The following is an 18,842-nucleotide window of genomic DNA, read 5'->3' as shown; positions in this document are numbered from 1 at the left end:
TGCTCAAGCCAGCGCATGTCCAGGCCCGTCTGAAGTTTGCCAATGACCATCTGGATGATCCGGAGGAGGAATGGGAGACGGTCATGTGGTCTAATGAGACAAAAATAGAGCTTTTTGGTCTAAACTCCACTCGCCGTGTTTGGAGGAAGAAGAATGATGAGTACAACCCCAAGAACACCATCCCAACCGTGAAGCATGGAGGTGGAAACATCATTCTTTGGGGATGCTTTTCTGCAAAGGGGACAGGATGACTGCACCGTATTGAGGGGAGGATGGATGGGGCCATGTATCACGAGATCTTGGCCAACAACCTCCTTCCCTCAGTAAGAGCATTGAAGATGGATCGTGGCTGGGTCTTCCAGCATGACAACGACCCGAAACACACAGCCAGGGTAACTAAGGAGTGGCTCCGTAAGAAGGTCCTGGAGTGGCCTAGCCAGTCTCCAGACCTGAACCCAATAGAAAATCTTGGAGGGAGCTGAAAGTCCGTATTGCCCAGCGACAGCCCCAAAACCTGAAGGATCTGGAGAAGGTCTGTATGGAGGAGTGGGCCAAAATCCCTGCTGCAGTGTGTGCAAACCTGGTCAAGAACTACAGGAAACGTTTGATCTCTGTAATTGCAAACAAAGGTTTCTGTACCAAATATTAAGTTCTGCTTTTCTGATGTATCAAATACTTATGTCATGCAATAAAATGCAAATTAATTACTTAAAAATCATACAATGTGATTTTCTGGATTTTTGTTTTAGATTCCGTCTCTCACAGTTGAAGTGTACCTATGATAAATATTACAGACATGCTTTGTAAGTAGGAAAACCTGCAAAATCGTCAGTGTATGAAATATTTGTTCTCCCCACTGTACATATCTACCTCAATTACCTCGTACCCCATGCACATTGACTCGGTACTGGTACCCTGTGTACAGTATATAGCCAAGTTATCATTACTCATTGTGTATTTATCCCTCCTGTTATTTTTCAATTAAACATTTTTTTTTCTATATTTATTGTTGGGAGGGACTGTAAGTAATCATTTCACTGTTATTCTACACCTGTTGTTTGCGAAGCATGTAACAAACACAATTTGATTTGATGTAGCATACAAGTCAGCAGGACATGCCGTGAATGGACTGAGGTCCTCAGATGATCTCCTGTACTGGTCATTGTTATGGTGTTATGTGCGGAATGTGTGGAATGTATTAAATACAACTTGTGTGGTATTGTGAAATAAGAGGAAAAGCTCAGATCCCTGATCCTAATGTTTCTAAACAAAAGACAAATCATTTCTCTCTTAGATTTGTTGTGCGAATGATGCGAATGGTAACAACTGGCTTGTCATTATAATTCACTAGGTAGTAGAGTAGCATTGCCTCTACGTGTAATGGTCAGTCTAATCCCAGTTAGTGGTCGGCTGACAAACAAAGTCATCCCCCACAGTATCTAAGTCAGACCTCAGTGTTCAACAAGTAGCAGTAAAAGCCAGAGGACTTGTGTGACTGTGTGTTGACTCCATGGAAACAAACAATAACACTTCCCTCACATAAAAGGTTCTGTCTTCTCTTCTATTGAAAGGAGAGACGAGGGGGAGTCAGATGGGTTATCAACCAGGGGGAATGTGCTTTCGATGTGTGTATAAGACAAACATTTTTGCTTGCTCTGCAACAGTTCAAAACTGTTTACAGGTCTGGCTTTAAAATGCCAAATGGATAACGTATCCTGTCAACTGTTGGTTTACTCAGAGCAACTGCAGAAGCAATTTACAATGGCCTCCTCAGTGCAGAAGCTTAGTCACTAAGTATGACAGTAGTCAACAACATAGATTTTCTTTTTTTGTTGTTGACTATTGTGGCACTGTGTGCTAAGCCCAAACTCATCACTCCTTTGGCTCTATGGAAGAGGCGAGTGCTTCAGATACTTGTAGCAACATTATGGGAGGTGGCTTTAGAGGTCTGGTCTGAAGCGTTTTGTGTAGAGACAAGGTGAAATGTTTGTCACCGTGCAGTTTGGAGGTAAGTGAAAGAGTGCTATATCATCATCATCATCATGATGGAGTATAATTCCATCATCTCAATGGAGGCCAACAGCTGACCTCTAATGAAACCATCGGAGACCTATGGAGATATAAACAGATCATTTGAGAATAACACATTTAAACATTAGATGTACTTTTGTGATGTACGATGTCATATGAATGTAATACAATGTTAGAAGAAATGTACAAACGTACTTCTCTTCTCTTACTTTGAAAGAGGGCCAAACAGAACTGTTTAACCTGAACTGCAGGGTGATAGACTTCATCCACAGTTTGAAGGAGAGATGTTGTCTGGATTCTCAAGGTGCAGTTCCGTACATCTCCCACAGAGCAGAATCATTTACAGTTGAACTTCAGATATGTTGTATTAGATTCTTTATTCAACCTCAGAAGCACCTGATAGTGTTGTTTGTATTTGTATTTATTAGGGATCCCCATCAAGCTACTCTTCCTCGGGTCCAAACACATAAAGGCAATTGCATTACACATAAAACAAAATATTTAAAACATTATTTTTAAAAGATAAGAGTCTGAAAGCATGATACAAATACTATTGGATATATATTATACAGTACATTTCCGTGTGCGGTTATATGCACATGGTATCTGTGCCAATGACTGGAAATTATAGAAACAGCCTGCCAGATTGTCTCCTGACTGAGTAAATACCAATAAGTGAAAATGTAATAGACAGAGATCCCAGTGTAAAGGTCACATTACAGATGTACTCTACAGACTGTGTGGATCTGATGGACAGGACAGGGGAGCTGGTGAACCTGAGTGAAAAGGAGAAGAGCATGGAGCAGGCCAGCAGTCTGATGAAGGAGAGGCACAGCTATGTTCTCATACGCATCTGCAGTGAGTCTCTCCAAATATAATAAACGCACTAGGCTGTGTATGTCTAAAGAGCCCATTGGATCAAAGAGTGGTTTCTCACATTGCCTGCTCTACACACGATTACTAGGCCTACTAATATGTTATACATAGGTTGATAAGGCCAGGCACCACAGGCAAAAATTGTGATTTTGCTTGCATTTGTAAATTTTCAGATTTTGGGACATTTTGCAACTACAAATAAATCGGCAATAATGTATATAAATACTTGATTTGTATAATTTTATCTCAACTCCGTCAATTACACCTGCCATAAATGTTGTTCTCGTTAGCATTTTTCACGTAGAACTTCTACCTCTAATTCTACCTCTAACTTTCCATGTTGAATTATACATCATGCAAAAGATTGTTTTCCGGTGTTGTGCCGAAAAGCTCCCCCCTGTCAGATTGGTTTCTAGAGCCCTAGAAAATGGTGAAGATCCAACCAGTCGCAAAAACCATGGAAGCCATTTTGTTTTATAGAAAATGGTACCTCAAATCAAATGTTATTGGTCACATACACGTGTTTAGCAGATGTTAATATCAGTAATATCTAACAAGTAATATCTAACAATTTCCCAACATATACTCAATACACACAAATTTGAGTAAGCAAATGGAATTAAGAATAACAAAAAAAAATTCTGGGCTAACAATGTAATAAATAATACATAAAAAAAACTAAATACTGCAAAGTTTCCTAAGAGCTAGAAGCGAGGCAGCCCTTTCTGTCGGCTACCTGTATATCATAGGATTTCAAAAACTCCAAGATGGCGTAGCAGTCAGACGTCTTTGTCTTGTCGTGTCCCGTGTATATCTTTTTTTTCTTCGTATACATTTTTTCATGTTGTTAACCTCAATTTCAACATACTCTCCTGCAACCCGCCTCACCCAATGTGGTATGGATCTGCTATTTTCTATTCTTGAGAACCGGAAACCCCAACAGAAGCTTGCCAGCTAACTAGCTACTAGCTAGTAGTCAGTTAGCCACTGCTAGCGGTCATCAGCTAACCTCAGCCCGGACAACTCCTGCCAGTCTGCACAGCACGATTCAACCCAGAGCATATCGGACTGCTCTTTCTCTACCCCATCGACCACATCTCCACATCTCCGGATTCCTACCGCAAGCTCTGAACCTTTACATCGGATCATCGCCACCATCTAGCTGCTATCCGAGTGGCAACTCCTGGCTAACGTCTCTGTCCCGAAGCAAGCACCAGTTAGCCTGGAGCTAGCCCCGAGCTAGGCACACCTCCTGGCTAGCTGAAGATTTCTTGGGCTGCAATACCTATTTTGCCAATTGGCCTGGACCCTTTTACTGCCTACACGGAGCCCTGCCGAACCATCACGACTGGTCTACCGACGTAAGGCTTCAACAGACTCTTCTGTCACAACGTCCCCTAAGGCCCTTCTGCTAGCCCCGGCCTGCTAGCTGTCTGAATCGCCGTGTCTCCAGCTCGCCTAGCTACTCACTGGACCCTATGATCACATGCCTACGCATGCCTCTCCGTAATGTCAATATGCCTTGTCCATTGCTGTTTTGGTTAGTGATTATCGTCTTATTTCACTGTAGAGCCTCCAGCCCTGCTCAACATGCCTCAGCTAGCCCTTTTGTTCCACCTCCCACACATGCGGTGACCACAACTGGTTTAAATGGTGTCTCTAGAGACAAAACCTCTCTCATCATTACTCAATGCCTAGGTTTACCTCCACTGTATTCACATCCTACCTTACCCTTGTTTGTACATTATGCCTTGAATCTATTCTTCCGCGCCCAGTAACCTGCTCCTTTTACTCTCTGTTCCGAACGCACTAGACGACCAGTTCTTATAGCCTTCAGCCATACCCTTATCCTATTCCTCCTCTGTTCCTCTGGTGATGTAGAGATTAATCCAAGCCCTGCCGAGCCTAGCTCCACTCCCATTCCCCAGGCGCTCTCATTTGTTGACTTCTGTAACCGTAAAAGCCTTGGTTTCATACATGTTAACATTCGAAGCCTCCTCCCTAAGTTTGTTTTATTCACTGCTTCAGCACACTCTGCCAACCCGGATGTCTTAGCCGTGTCTGAATCCTGGCTTAGGAAGGCCACCAAAAATCCTGAAATTTCCATCCCTAACTATACATTTTTCCGACAAGATAGAACTGCCAAAGGGGGCGGAATTAGCCTGCAGAGTTCTGTCATACTATCCAGGTCTGTGCCTAAACAATTCGAGCTTCTACTTTTAAAAATCCACCTTTCCAGAAACAAGTCTCTCACCATTGCCGCTTGTTATAGACCACCTTCAGACCCCAGCTGTGCCCTGGACACCATATCTGAATTGATTGCCCCCCATCTATCTTCAGAACTCGTACTGTTAGGTGACCTAAACTGGGACATACTTAACACCCCGGCCGTCCTACAATCTAAGCTAGATGCCCTCAATCTCACACAAATTATCAATGAACCTACCAGGTACAACCCCAAATCCGTAAACACGGGCACTCTCGTAGATATCATCCTGACCAACCTGCCCTCTAAATACACCTCTGCTGTCTTCAACCAGGATTTCAGCGATCACTGCCTCATTGCCTGAGTCTGTAATGGGTCTGCGGTCAAACGACCACCCCTCATCACTGTCAAATGCTCCCTAAAACACTTCAGTGAGCAGGCCTTTCTAATCGACCTCGCCCGGGTATCCTGGAAGGATATTGACCTCATTCCGTCAGTAGAGGATGCCTGGTTATTCTTTAAAAGTGCTTTCCTCACCATCTTAAATAAGCATGCCCCTTTAAAAAATGTAGAACTAGGAACAGATATAGCCCTTGGTTCACTCCAGACCTGACTGCCCTTGACCAACACAAAAACATCCTGTGGTGTACTGCATTAGCATCGAATAGCCCCTGCGATATGCAACTTTTCAGCGAAGTTAGGAACCAATATACACAGGCAGTTAGGAAAGCAAAGGCTAGCTTTTTCAAACAGAAATGTGCATCCTGTAGCACAAACTTCAAAATGTTCTGGGACACTGTAAAGTCCATGGAGAATATGAGCACCTCCTACCAGCTGCCCACTGCACTGAGGCTAGGAAACACTGTCACCACCGATAAATCCATGATAATTGACAATTTCAATAAGCATTTTTCTACGGCTGCCCATGCTTTCCACCTGGCTACCCCTAACCTGGTCAACAGCTCTGCACCCCCCACAGCAACTTGCCCAAGCTTTCCCCATTTCTCCTTCACCCAAATCCAGATAGCTGATGTTCTGAAAGAGCTGCAAAATCTGGACCCCTACAAATCAGCTCGGCTAGACAATCTGGACCCTCTCTTCTAAAATTATCCGCCGCAATTGTTACAACCCCTATTACTAGCCTGTTCAACCTCTTTCGTATTGTCTGAGATTCCCATAGATTGGAAAGGGAGACACTCTAGACCCAAACTGTTACAGACCTATATCTATCCTACCCTGCCTTTCTAAGGTCTTCGAAAGCCAAGTTAAAATCTCTACCGCTTCTCTCTCCCGAATCCGGGATCCTCCTCATCAAAAAAGCTGACTAGCATAGCCTAGCCTAACGGGACAGCGATATCATATAATATAATTTTCATGAAATCACAAGTCCAATACAGCAAATGAAAGATAAACATCTTGTGAATCCAGCCATCATTTACGATTTTTAAAATGTTTTACAGCGAATACACAATACGTATTTCTATTAGCTAACCACAATAGCCAAACACACAACCGCATATTTTCACCATGTTTCCACCGCATAGGTAGCTTTCACAAAACCGACAAAATAGAGATAAAATTAGTCACTAACCAAGAAACAACTTCATCAGATGACAGTCTTATAACATGTTATACAATACATTTATGTTTTGTTCGAAAATGTGCATATTTGAGGTATAAATCATAGTTTTACATTGCAGCTACCATCAAAAATAGCACAAACGCAGCCAGAATAATTACAGAGAGCAACGTGAAATACATAGATATTCATCATAAAACATTTATGAAAAATACATGGTGTACATCAAATGAAAGATAAACATCTTGTGAATCCAGCCAATATTTCCGATTTTTTAAGTGTTTTACAGCGAAAACACAATATAGAATTATATTAGCTTACCACAATAGCCAAACAGACATTTACATTTACATTTAAGTCATTTAGCAGACGCTCTTATCCAGAGCGACTTACAAATTGGTGCATTCACCTTATGATATCCAGTGGAACAACCACTTTACAATAGTGCATCTAACTCTTTTAAGGGGGGGGGGGGTTAGAAGGATTACTTTATCCTATCCTAGGTATTCCTTAAAGAGGTGGGGTTTCAGGTGTCTCCGGAAGGTGGTGATTGACTCCGCTGACCTGGCGTCGTAAGGGAGTTTGTTCCACCATTGGGGTGCCAGAGCAGCGAACAGTTTTGACTGGGCTGAGCGGGAACTGTACTTCCTCAGAGGTAGGGAGGCGAGCAGGCCAGAGGTGGATGAACGCAGTGCCCTTGTTTGGGTGTAGGGCCTGATCAGAGCCTGAAGGTACGGAGGTGCCGTTCCCCTCACAGCTCCGTAGGCAAGCACCATGGTCTTGTAGCGGATGCGAGCTTCAACTGGAAGCCAGTGGAGAGAGCGGAGGAGCGGGGTGACGTGAGAGAACTTGGGAAAGTTGAACACCAGACGGGCTGCGGCGTTCTGGATGAGTTGTAGGGGTTTAATGGCACAGGCAGGGAGCCCAGCCAACAGCGAGTTGCAGTAATCCAGACGGGAGATGACAAGTGCCTGGATTAGGACCTGCGCCGCTTCCTGCGTGAGGGAGGGTCGTACTCTGCGAATGTTGTAGAGCATGAACCTACAGGAACGGGTCACCGCCTTGATGTTAGTTGAGAACGACAGGGTGTTGTCCAGGATCACGCCAAGGTTCTTAGCACTCTGGGAGGAGGACACACAAACGCATTTATTCACCGCAAAGGTAGCTTTCGCAAAAAACAGCAAAAGATATAAAATTAATCACTAGCCTTGAACAAATTCATCAGATGACAGTCTTATAACATCATGTTATACAATACAATTATGTTTTGTTCGAAAATGTGCATATTTATAGCTACAAATCCTGGTTATACATTGTGAATACGTAGCATCAATTCACCAGAATCTCAAGAGATATTTTGGACACTCACCTAATCTGACCAAAGAACTCATCATAAACTTTACATAAAAATACTTGTTGTATGGCAAATGAAAGACACACTGGTTCTTAATGCAACCGCTGTGTTAGATTTTTAAAAATAACTTTACCATAAAATACAGCTTGCGTTATTGTGAGACAGCGCTCACCAAAACGGCGGAGAATAGGAGTCAACATTTTACACAGAAATACGAAATAACATCATAAATGTTTTCTTACTTTTGCTGAGCTTCCATCAGAATGTTGTACAAGGAGTCCTTGGTCCAGAATAAATCGTTGTTTGGTTTTAGAATGTCCATTTCTTCTGTCGAATTCGTGCCACAATGCTAGCCAAAGTTGCTAACATTCCCATCCTCTCTTGACGCAAAGAACGGAAAACTCCAAAAGTCCCAATAAATGTTGAATAAACTGATAAAACTTGGTTGAAAAATCCTACTTTATGATGTTATTATCATATGTATCAAATAAAATCAGAGCCGGAGATATTCGCCGTGTAAACCGAACGCTTTTCAGAAGACAATGTCGAGCTCCGCCGCGCACCTTCGAAGACAAATAAAATTCCGAACCTATCACTCCAAAAGCTCTTGTTCGGCCTCAGATCAAGCTAGACACCCCATTCCACCTTCCACTGCCTGTTGACATCTTCTGGAAGGCGTATGAAGTGCATGCATATCGATAAATGAAAGCCAGCTGAATAGGCAGGCCCTGAAACAGAGCCTCGTTTTCAGATTTTTCACTTCCTGTATGGAAGTTTGCTGCAAAATGAGTTCTGTTTTACTCACAGATATAATTCAAACAGTTTTAGAAACTTCTGAGTGTTTTCTATCCAATAGTAATAATAATATGCATATTGTATTATCTAGAAAAGAATAGGAGGCCGTTTCATTTGGGCACGATTTTTTCCAAAGTGAAAACAACGCCCCCCTATTGACAAGAAGTTACAAACAGATCATCGACCATTTCGAATCCCACTGTACCTTCTCCGCTATGCAATCTGGTTTCCGAGCTGGTCATGGGTGCACCTCAGCCACACTCAAGGTCCTAAACGATACTATAACCGCCGTCGATAAAAGACAATACTGTGCAGCCGTATTCATCGACCTGGCCAAGGCTTTCGACTCTATCAATCACCACATACTTATTGTCAGACTCAACAGCCTTGGTTTCTCAAATGACTGCCTCGCCTGGTTCACCAACTACTTCTCAGATAGAGTTCAGTGTGTCAAATCGGAGGGCCTGTTGTCCGGACTTCTGGCAGTCCCCATGGGGGTGCCACAGGGTTCAATTCTCGGGACGATTCTTTTCTCTGTATACATCAATGATGTCGCTCTTGCTGCTGGTGATTCTCTGATCCACCTCTACGCAGACGACACCATTCTGTATACTTCTGGCCCTTCTTTGGACAATGTGTTAACTAACCTCCAGACGAGCTTCAACGCCATACAACTCTCCTTCTGTAGCCTCTAACTGCTCTTAAATGCAAGTAAAACTCAATGCATGCTCTTCAACCGATCGCTGCCTGCACCTGCCCGCCCGTCCAGCATCACTACTCTGGACGGTTCTGACTTAGAATATGTAGGCATCTACAAATACCTAGGTGTTTGGTTAGACTGTAAACTCTCCTTCCTAGCTCACAATACGCATCTCCAATCCAAAATGAAATCTAGAATCGGCTTCCTATTTCGCAACAAAGCGTCCTTCACTCATGCTGCCAAACATACCCTCGTAAAACTGACTATCCTACCGATCCTTGACTTCAGCGATGTCATTTACAAAATAGCCTCCAACACTCAGCAAATTGCATGCAGTCTATCACAGTGCCATCCGTTTTGTCACCAAAGCCCCATATACTACGCACCACTGCGACCTGTATGCTCTTGATGGCTGGCCCTCACTTCATATTCTTCGCCAAACCCACTGGCTCCAGGTCATCTATAAGTCTTTGCTTGGTAAAGCCCCCGCCTTATCTCAGGTCCCTGGTCACCATAGCAGCACCCACCCGTAGCACGCGCTCCAGCAGGTATATTTCACTGGTCACCCCTAAAGACAATTCCTCCTTTGGCCGCCTTTCCTTCCAGTTCTCTGCTGCCAATGACTGGAACCAATTGCAAAAATCACTGAAGCTGGAGACGCATATCTCCCTCGCTAACTTTAAGCATCAGCTGTCAGAGCAGCTTACAGATCATTGCACCTGTACATAGCCCATCCAACTACCTCATCCCCATATTGTTATTTATTTATTTTGCTCCTTTGCACCCCAGTATCTCTACTTGCACATTCATCTTCTGCACATCTATCACTCCAGTGTTTAATTGCTAAATTGTAATTACTTCGCCACTACGGCCTATTTATTGCCTAATCTTACCTCATTTGCACACACTGTATATAGAATTTTCTATTGTGTTATTGACTGTACGTTTGCTTATTCCATGTGTAACTCTGTGTTGTTTGTGTCGCACTGCTTTGCTTTATCTTGGCCAGGTTGCAGTTTTAAATGAGAACTTGTTCTCAATCTGGCCTACGTGATTAAATAAAGTTGAAAAAAATAAGAAATTACCTCCTCAAAAGAATATAGCATGGAGGAACCCAGAATGTATATGACTGTCTGAATTCTGTAATATGGTCGCAGTGCCCCAAAACTGTCTTTGTGGGCAAATGCGACCGCTCGGTTTGGGGCGAGCGGTCGCATTTGCATTCGCTCTGCATTCGCTCTGCAGGTAGTATAACTTTTATAACTTTTCATTACATTTCATTATAGTACAACGATTTAATTTGTCCAACCTTAGCAATTTCTTCTTAACTAGCTACATAGCCGTCTGTGTATCAAAGATAACTGCGTAATTATCGTATTTCGTCGTCTCGTTGTCCACTGCTATCTGCCCAGCAGCTAGCAAACGTCCACCGTCTACCGAATAGTAGTATAACTTTTCATTACATTTCATTATAGTACAACGGTCTGATTTTCATTTTCATTACAGTACAACGGTTTGATTTGTTTGATCTTAGCTAGCTACATAGCCGTCTTTTATCAAACATAATTGCGTCGTTATTGAGGTTCGCTAGCGAGCTATTTTCGTTCGAAATTAACGCAACGTAGCCAACACTGCTAGCTAGCCAGCTTGCCACCGAAGAGCATTGTAGAAACGATTACAATACAACGGAACGACTTGTTTTGTGTAGTGTTAGCTAGCTACATAGTTTTCTTTGCTAGCTTTGTATCTAAGATAATTGTGTAACTCTGAGTAATTATCGGTTAGCTAGCCAGCTAGTTTCGCCTGCCGCGCTGCCGTCCTCCTACCTAGCCAACACTGCTAGCTAACACTGCTAGCTAGCCAACTTCTACCGAATAGCAGCACTGTAGAAACTTACATTACAACGGAACGACTTGATTAGCGTAGTGTTAGCTAGTTGTCTTTGCTGTCCTTGTATCCATGATAATTGTGTAGTTTAGAGAAACTTAGAGAAACTGTCGAGGTCACCTAGCCAGCTTCACTTTCAACAACGCAGCTACTGCTAGCCAGGCTACTTCACCAGCCAGCAGTACTATATCATTTTAGTCAATAAGATTTTTAATTTTATTGATTTTTTGCTACGTAAGCTTAACTTTCTGAACATTCGAGACGTGTAGCCCACTTGTCATTCTAATCCCCTTTGCTTTAGCGTAGCCTCTTCTGTAGCCTGTCAAATATGTGTCTGTCTATCCCTGTTCTCTCCTCTCTGCACAGACCATACAAACGCCTCACACCGCGTGGCCGCGCCCACCCTAACCTGGTGGTCCCAGCCCGCACGACCCACGTGGAGTTCCAGGTCTCCGGTAGCCTCTGGAACTGCCGATCCGCGGCCAACAAGGCAGAGCTCATCTCAGCCTATGCGTCCCTCCAGTCCCTCGACTTCTTGGCACTGACGGAAACATGGCTCACCACAGATAACACTGCTACTCCTACTGCTCTCTCTTCGTCTGCCCACGTGTTCTCGCACACCCCGAGAGCTTCTGGTCAGCGGGGTGGTGGCACCGGGATCCTCATCTCTCCCAAGTGGTCATTCTCTCTTTCTCCCCTTACCCATCTGTCTATCGCCTCCTTTGAATTCCATGCTGTCACAGTTACCAGCCCTTTCAAGCTTAACATCCTTATCATTTATCGCCCTCCAGGTTCCCTTGGAGAGTTCATCAATGAGCTTGATGCCTTGATAAGCTCCTTTCCTGAGGACGGCTCACCTCTCACAGTTCTGGGTGACTTTAACCTCCCCATGTCTACCTTTGACTCATTCCTCTCCGCCTCCTTCTTTCCACTCCTCTCCTCTTTTGACCTCACCCTCTCACCTTCCCCCCCTACTCACAAGGCAGGCAATACGCTTGACCTCATCTTTACTAGATGCTGTTCTTCCACTAACCTCATTGCAACTCCCCTCCAAGTCTCCGACCACTACCTTGTATCCTTTTCCCTCTCGCTCTCATCCAACACTTCCCACACTGCCCCTACTCGGATGGTATCGCGCCGTCCCAACCTTCGCTCTCTCTCCCCCGCTACTCTCTCCTCTTCCATCCTATCATCTCTTCCCTCTGCCCAAACCTTCTCCAACCTATCTCCTGATTCTGCCTCCTCAACCCTCCTCTCCTCCCTTTCTGCATCCTTTGACTCTCTATGTCCCCTATCCTCCAGGCCGGCTCGGTCCTCCCCTCCCGCTCCGTGGCTCGACGACTCATTGCGAGCTCACAGAACAGGGCTCCGGGCAGCCGAGCGGAAATGGAGGAAAACTCGCCTCCCTGCGGACCTGGCATCCTTTCACTCCCTCCTCTCTACATTTTCCTCTTCTGTCTCTGCTGCTAAAGCCACTTTCTACCACTCTAAATTCCAAGCATCTGCCTCTAACCCTAGGAAGCTCTTTGCCACCTTCTCCTCCCTCCTGAATCCTCCTCCCCCTCCCCCCCCCCTCCTCCCTCTCTGCAGACGACTTCGTCAACCATTTTGAAAAGAAGGTCGACGACATCCGATCCTCGTTTGCTAAGTCAAACGACACCGCTGGTTCTGCTCACACTGCCCTACCCTGTGCTTTGACCTCTTTCTCTCCTCTCTCTCCAGATGAAATCTCGCGTCTTGTGACGGCCGGCCGCCCAACAACCTGCCCGCTTGACCCTATCCCCTCCTCTCTTCTCCAGACCATTTCCGGAGACCTTCTCCCTTACCTCACCTCGCTCATCAACTCATCCCTGACCGCTGGCTACGTCCCTTCCGTCTTCAAGAGAGCGAGAGTTGCACCCCTTCTGAAAAAACCTACACTCGATCCCTCCGATGTCAACAACTACAGACCAGTATCCCTTCTTTCTTTTCTCTCCAAAACTCTTGAACGTGCCGTCCTTGGCCAGCTCTCCTGCTATCTCTCTCAGAATGACCTTCTTGATCCAAATCAGTCAGGTTTCAAGACTAGTCACTCAACTGAGACTGCTCTTCTCTGTATCACGGAGGCGCTCCGCACTGCTAAAGCTAACTCTCTTTCCTCTGCTCTCATCCTTCTAGACCTATCGGCTGCCTTCGATACTGTGAACCATCAGATCCTCCTCTCCACCCTCTCCGAGTTGGGCATCTCCGGCGCGGCCCACGCTTGGATTGCGTCCTACCTGACAGGTCGCTCCTACCAGGTGGCGTGGCGAGAATCTGTCTCCTCACCACGCGCTCTCACCACTGGTGTCCCCCAGGGCTCTGTTCTAGGCCCTCTCCTATTCTCGCTATACACCAAGTCACTTGGCTCTGTCATAACCTCACATGGTCTCTCCTATCATTGCTATGCAGACGACACACAACTAATCTTCTCCTTTCCCCCTTCTGATGACCAGGTGGCGAATCGCATCTCTGCATGTCTGGCAGACATATCAGTGTGGATGACGGATCACCACCTCAAGCTGAACCTCGGCAAGACGGAGCTGCTCTTCCTCCCGGGGAAGGACTGCCCGTTCCATGATCTCGCCATCACGGTTGACAACTCCATTGTGTCCTCCTCCCAGAGCGCTAAGAACCTTGGCGTGATCCTGGACAACACCCTGTCGTTCTCAACTAACATCAAGGCGGTGGCCCGTTCCTGTAGGTTCATGCTCTACAACATCCGCAGAGTACGACCCTGCCTCACACAGGAAGCGGCGCAGGTCCTAATCCAGGCACTTGTCATCTCCCGTCTGGATTACTGCAACTCGCTGTTGGCTGGGCTCCCTGCCTGTGCCATCAAACCCCTACAACTCATCCAGAACGCCGCAGCCCGTCTGGTGTTCAACCTTCCCAAGTTCTCTCACGTCACCCCGCTCCTCCGCTCTCTCCACTGGCTTCCAGTTGAAGCTCGCATCCGCTACAAGACCATGGTGCTTGCCTACGGAGCTGTGAGGGGAACGGCACCTCAGTACCTTCAGGCTCTGATCAGGCCCTACACCCAAACAAGGGCACTGCGTTCATCCACCTCTGGCCTGCTCGCCTCCCTACCACTGAGGAAGTACAGTTCCCGCTCAGCCCAGTCAAAACTGTTCGCTGCTCTGGCACCCCAATGGTGGAACAAACTCCCTCACGACGCCAGGACAGCGGAGTCAATCACCACCTTCCGGAGACACCTGAAACCCCACCTCTTCAAGGAATACCTAGGATAGGATAAAGCAATCCTTCTGCCCCCCCCCCCCCCCCCCCCTTAAAAGATTTAGATGCACTATTGTAAAGTGGCTGCTCCACGATGTCATTAGGTGAATGCACCAATTTGTAAGTCGCTCTGGATAAGAGCGTCTGCTAAATGACTTAAATGTAAATGTAAATGTAAAAGCTGCATTGACACAACAGCCAGTATGGCAGTAGCAACGTTCAATGAGGGAACCACTGCTATATCAAATCTGATGGAAAAACTGTGGCTTGACAGTGCCCCAAAACTGTCTTTGTGGGCAAAAGCTGCATTGACGCAACAGCCAGTATGGCAGTAGCAACGTTCAATGAGGGAACCACTGCTATATCAAATCTGATGGAAAAACTGTGGCTTGACAGCCCTTTGGTGACACTGGAGCAATCAGAGAGGAGTTGTGAGAGCTGATGCTGCTTCAATGGAGTGTGTCAAGAGTAGGCGCAGGTCCCATGACACAGTCAAGAAAGTAAAGCGTCACCAGCAACAACTCAAAGAGGGCCTTACATATGGGGCAGGCATAGCTGATTACTGTTCTGCACATTTCAATAGCCATAAAATCTTCTTGTATGTGACACATTGGGCAAAGTGACATGAGAATTTGCCCAAAAGTGCATATTTGCCCATCAGACCAGTATTTAAAGCATATGCTCTATTCCGTGAAAGAAATGTATGAAACGTGCTAATGTATTAGTAAAAGGTATATCTCATGTTTATTTGTCAGTTTAGAAGTGATATATGAATAAGAGTTTAATTAATGTGACATGAATGGTAATATTTATGGAAAGTACATTTTAATTGCATTAGCCTATCTTTATCGGCCATTTTCTCAAAATGACATGTTCCCTGTGCTCCAATTCATTTTTCTCAGCCTTCAAATGACATACATTCACATTATTCCACATTATTCCATACACAGGTTCTTAGGTCTTATTTTTATTTTATCTTTATTTAACTAGGCAAGTCAGTTAACAAATTCTTATTTTACAATGACGCCATACCCTCCACTAACTGGGCCAATTGTGCCCTGCCCGATCACGGCTGGTTGTGATACAGTCCGGGATCGAACCAGGGTCTGTAGTGACACCTCTAGCACTGAGATGCAGTGCCTTAGACTTGCTGTGCCACTCGGGTAGACTTTTAGTCAGACTTTTACTGAGGCTTTTATTTTACATCTTGTGTTGTTTTGATTTTAAGTGTAATCTTATGTGTAAATATATGCAAAATATGCATCCATCATACATGTGAATAGTGTTTTTTAAATAATTGCACGAAATTACAATATTTTTATAAAATGATCTGTAAAAGTCTGACTATTGAGTGTCATATCACAATAAAACAAAAACAAAAATCATTCTGCTTTGAAGCAATGTGTTTAAGAACGGATTCTTAGAATATGCAAATTAGCGCATATTGTAATAAAATAATATATTGTATTTATGTATACTTTCAACTGGTAAAGGTTCAGTCTGATGAGAGTAAAGGAAGAAAAAAATCCCTAGTAGCCTGTGGTGCCTGGACTTAACATGGCTGAAGTTAATGTTATTATTACTAAAGTTACTTTACAGTAATGAAACTGGTTAACTTTAATTCACTTCATATTGCCCCCTGGAGGTGATGGGACTGAAGAGCAGAAGTATGTGCCACTCCTAAATGACCTTGGCAAGAGCCATCCCGAGTTAGCAGGTAATGAAAAAAACATCCACAGCACTGAGGCAAATGTGCCCGACTGAAACCACTGCATGGCTTTATTCAGTGCCGGCACCGAGCATGATCTAAAGTAATTCTTTGTGGACTCCTAATGGGACAATACCTGTAACATGACTTTGTTGCCTAGTTACTGTACATGTGCAGTACACTAGCCTTAAGCAAACCCACATCAAGCCTGATTTAAGACTGTATGATAAGGATGGTTAATATGTGGTGGTTAATATGTATTAACTGTCTATACTTGTGTATGTTACTTTTGTAAATGTTTCTACCTCAGAGGTCCTAAAGAAGCTGTCCAACCCCTATAAGGAGGGGATGAAGGGTGGTCCCTCAAGGAAAGGCTCTGTCAACCAGATCCGGCGCAAGCCCACTGCTGGAAACAAGAAGAGCCATCCTAGAAGACTTAAAGATATGAAGAAAGGAGAGGAGGAAGGCTGAAAAAGATGGTGATGGACATGCATGTGTAGAAAGCTGTGGATCACATACATGTAATTGTGTTGGTGCTGTGGTTCTCTTCACTCTAATTATTTTTTACTCACGTAAATTTAGGTTGATAAATTAACATTCCCACATATCCCTGGGAAAATTAAGAATGGCATTTGCATGTAGCTTGTCTCCTGTATGTACTAGAAGCTGGTATTGGCCCAGAAATGTTTTTTACTAATCTAGGATTATTTGGCTGAGTTAACACAGGCAGCCCAATTATATGTAAAAGAGCTGATCTGATTGGTCAAAAGACCAATTAATGAAAAAAGATCAGAATTGGACTGCCTGTGTAAACTGCAGCCTAATGTGAGAATTAGACTATATGGACCATTGAACTTATTAAAGGAATATAAATGTAGCCTGAGCATACTTGTCCATTTATTCACAACAATTAATAATGTTTAAATTAAATTATTAGTTGAACAACTAATAAAGGTAGCCTATATATGTACAGAACAACAATATAAATGTTGGTCCCATATTTCATGAGTTGAAATAAAAGATCCCAGAAATGTCCCATATGCACAAAACGCTTATAACCAGAAAGGCGTGGCATATCAAGAAGCTGATGATTAAGCAGTTTAATCATTACACAGGTGCACCTTGTGCTGGGGACATTAAAATACCACTAAAATGTACAGTTTTGTCACACGTCACAATGCAACAGATGTCTAAAGTTTTGAAGGAGAGTGCAATTGGCATGCTGACTACAGGAATGCCCACCAGAGCTGTTGCCAGATAATTTAATGTTCATATCTGTACCATAAGCCACCAATTTAGAGAATTTAGCAGTATGTCCAACCAGCCTCACAACCACAGACCACGTACGTGTATGGCGTTGTGTGGGCGAGCGGTTTACTGATGTCAACGTTGTGAACAGAGTGCCCCATGCTGGCGGTGGGGTTATGGTATGGGCAGGCATAAGCTACAGACAACGAACACAATTGCATTTTATCTATGGCAATTTGAATGCATAGAGATACCATGATGAGCCCATTGTTGTGACATTCATCCGCTGCCATCACTTCATGTTTCAGCATGATAATGCACGGCCCCATGTTGCAAGGATCTGTACACAATTCGTGGAATTTTAAAATGTCCCAGTTCTTCCATGGCCTGCATACTCACCAGACATGTCACCCCTTGAGTATGTTTGGGAAGCTCTGTGTTGACGTGTAAGACAGCGTGTTCCAGTCCCCTCCAATATCTAGGTCAAAAAGGCTCATTAATAACAGTTTCTACCCCCAAGCCATGACTGCTGAACAATTAATCAAATCTCCACCTAGACTATTTGCATTGACTATTCCCCTTTTTACACTGCTGCTACTCGCTGTTTATTATCTATGCATAGTCACTTTCCCCAACCTACATGTACAAATTACCTCGACTGACCTGTACTCCCGCACATTGACTCCGTACCAGTACCCCCTGTATAGCCTCATTATTGTTTATATGTATATATATATATATACACACACTTTTGTTTGTTTAGTAATGTGACCAATACGTCGCATGTGACCAATACAATTTGATTTGGATTTGATATTCAGCAACTTCGCACAGCCATTGAAGAGGCGTTGGTCAACTGGCCACAATCAACAGCTTGATCGACTCTACGTGAAATAGATATGTCGCGCTGCATGAGGCAAATGGTGGTCACCAGATACTGACTGGTTTTCTGCTCCACGCCCCTACGTTTAAAAAAAATGTATCTCTGACCAACATATTGTAATGAAAAAGGCAGGGAGCAGGCTTCGAACCCTCGATCTTCTAGCCCGAAGTCCAGCGCGCTATCCGTGTGTCCCAAAAGCATGCTCAAGCGGCAGAGTCAATATCGATATCCGCGCGTATAAACCCAGGGCCGTTACAATATGTATCTGTATTCCCAGTCATGTGATCCATAGATTAGGGCCTAATGAATTTATTTCACTT

The 18,842-nt window shown here is 44.3% G+C and overlaps 1 protein-coding gene across 1 annotated transcript; it reads left to right on the top strand.

The window, feature by feature from the left end:
- Positions 1-1,850: 1,850 nt before the first annotated feature.
- On the top strand, positions 1,851-17,268 carry LOC129826165 (uncharacterized protein C22orf15-like). The gene is made up of 5 exons (XM_055886560.1): positions 1,851-2,008; positions 2,249-2,335; positions 2,767-2,889; positions 16,329-16,400; positions 16,702-17,268. Exons 1-5 carry the CDS (start codon positions 1,984-1,986, stop codon positions 16,860-16,862), a joined length of 468 nt encoding a protein of 155 aa, XP_055742535.1. The 5' UTR covers positions 1,851-1,983; the 3' UTR covers positions 16,863-17,268.
- Positions 17,269-18,842: the final 1,574 nt, after the last annotated feature.

Source organism: Salvelinus fontinalis, chromosome 28 (assembly GCF_029448725.1).
Source record: "Salvelinus fontinalis isolate EN_2023a chromosome 28, ASM2944872v1, whole genome shotgun sequence".
Taxonomy (NCBI): domain Eukaryota; kingdom Metazoa; phylum Chordata; class Actinopteri; order Salmoniformes; family Salmonidae; genus Salvelinus; species Salvelinus fontinalis.
Note: the sequence above shows the minus strand (reverse complement) of the source record. Positions and strands in the feature narration are given on the sequence as shown.

What these genes read in the sequence shown, in the direction of transcription:
- LOC129826165 (XM_055886560.1), top strand. Translation starts at nt 1,984, where the DNA reads ATGTTTGTCACCGTGCAGTTTGGAG. An exon ending in TGTCACCGTGCAGTTTGGAG is followed by an intron (nt 2,009 to 2,248) that starts GTAAGTGAAAGA and finishes TTACTTTGAAAG; the next exon opens with AGGGCCAAACAGAACTGTTT. An exon ending in ATGTTGTCTGGATTCTCAAG is followed by an intron (nt 2,336 to 2,766) that starts GTGCAGTTCCGT and finishes TGTACTCTACAG; the next exon opens with ACTGTGTGGATCTGATGGAC.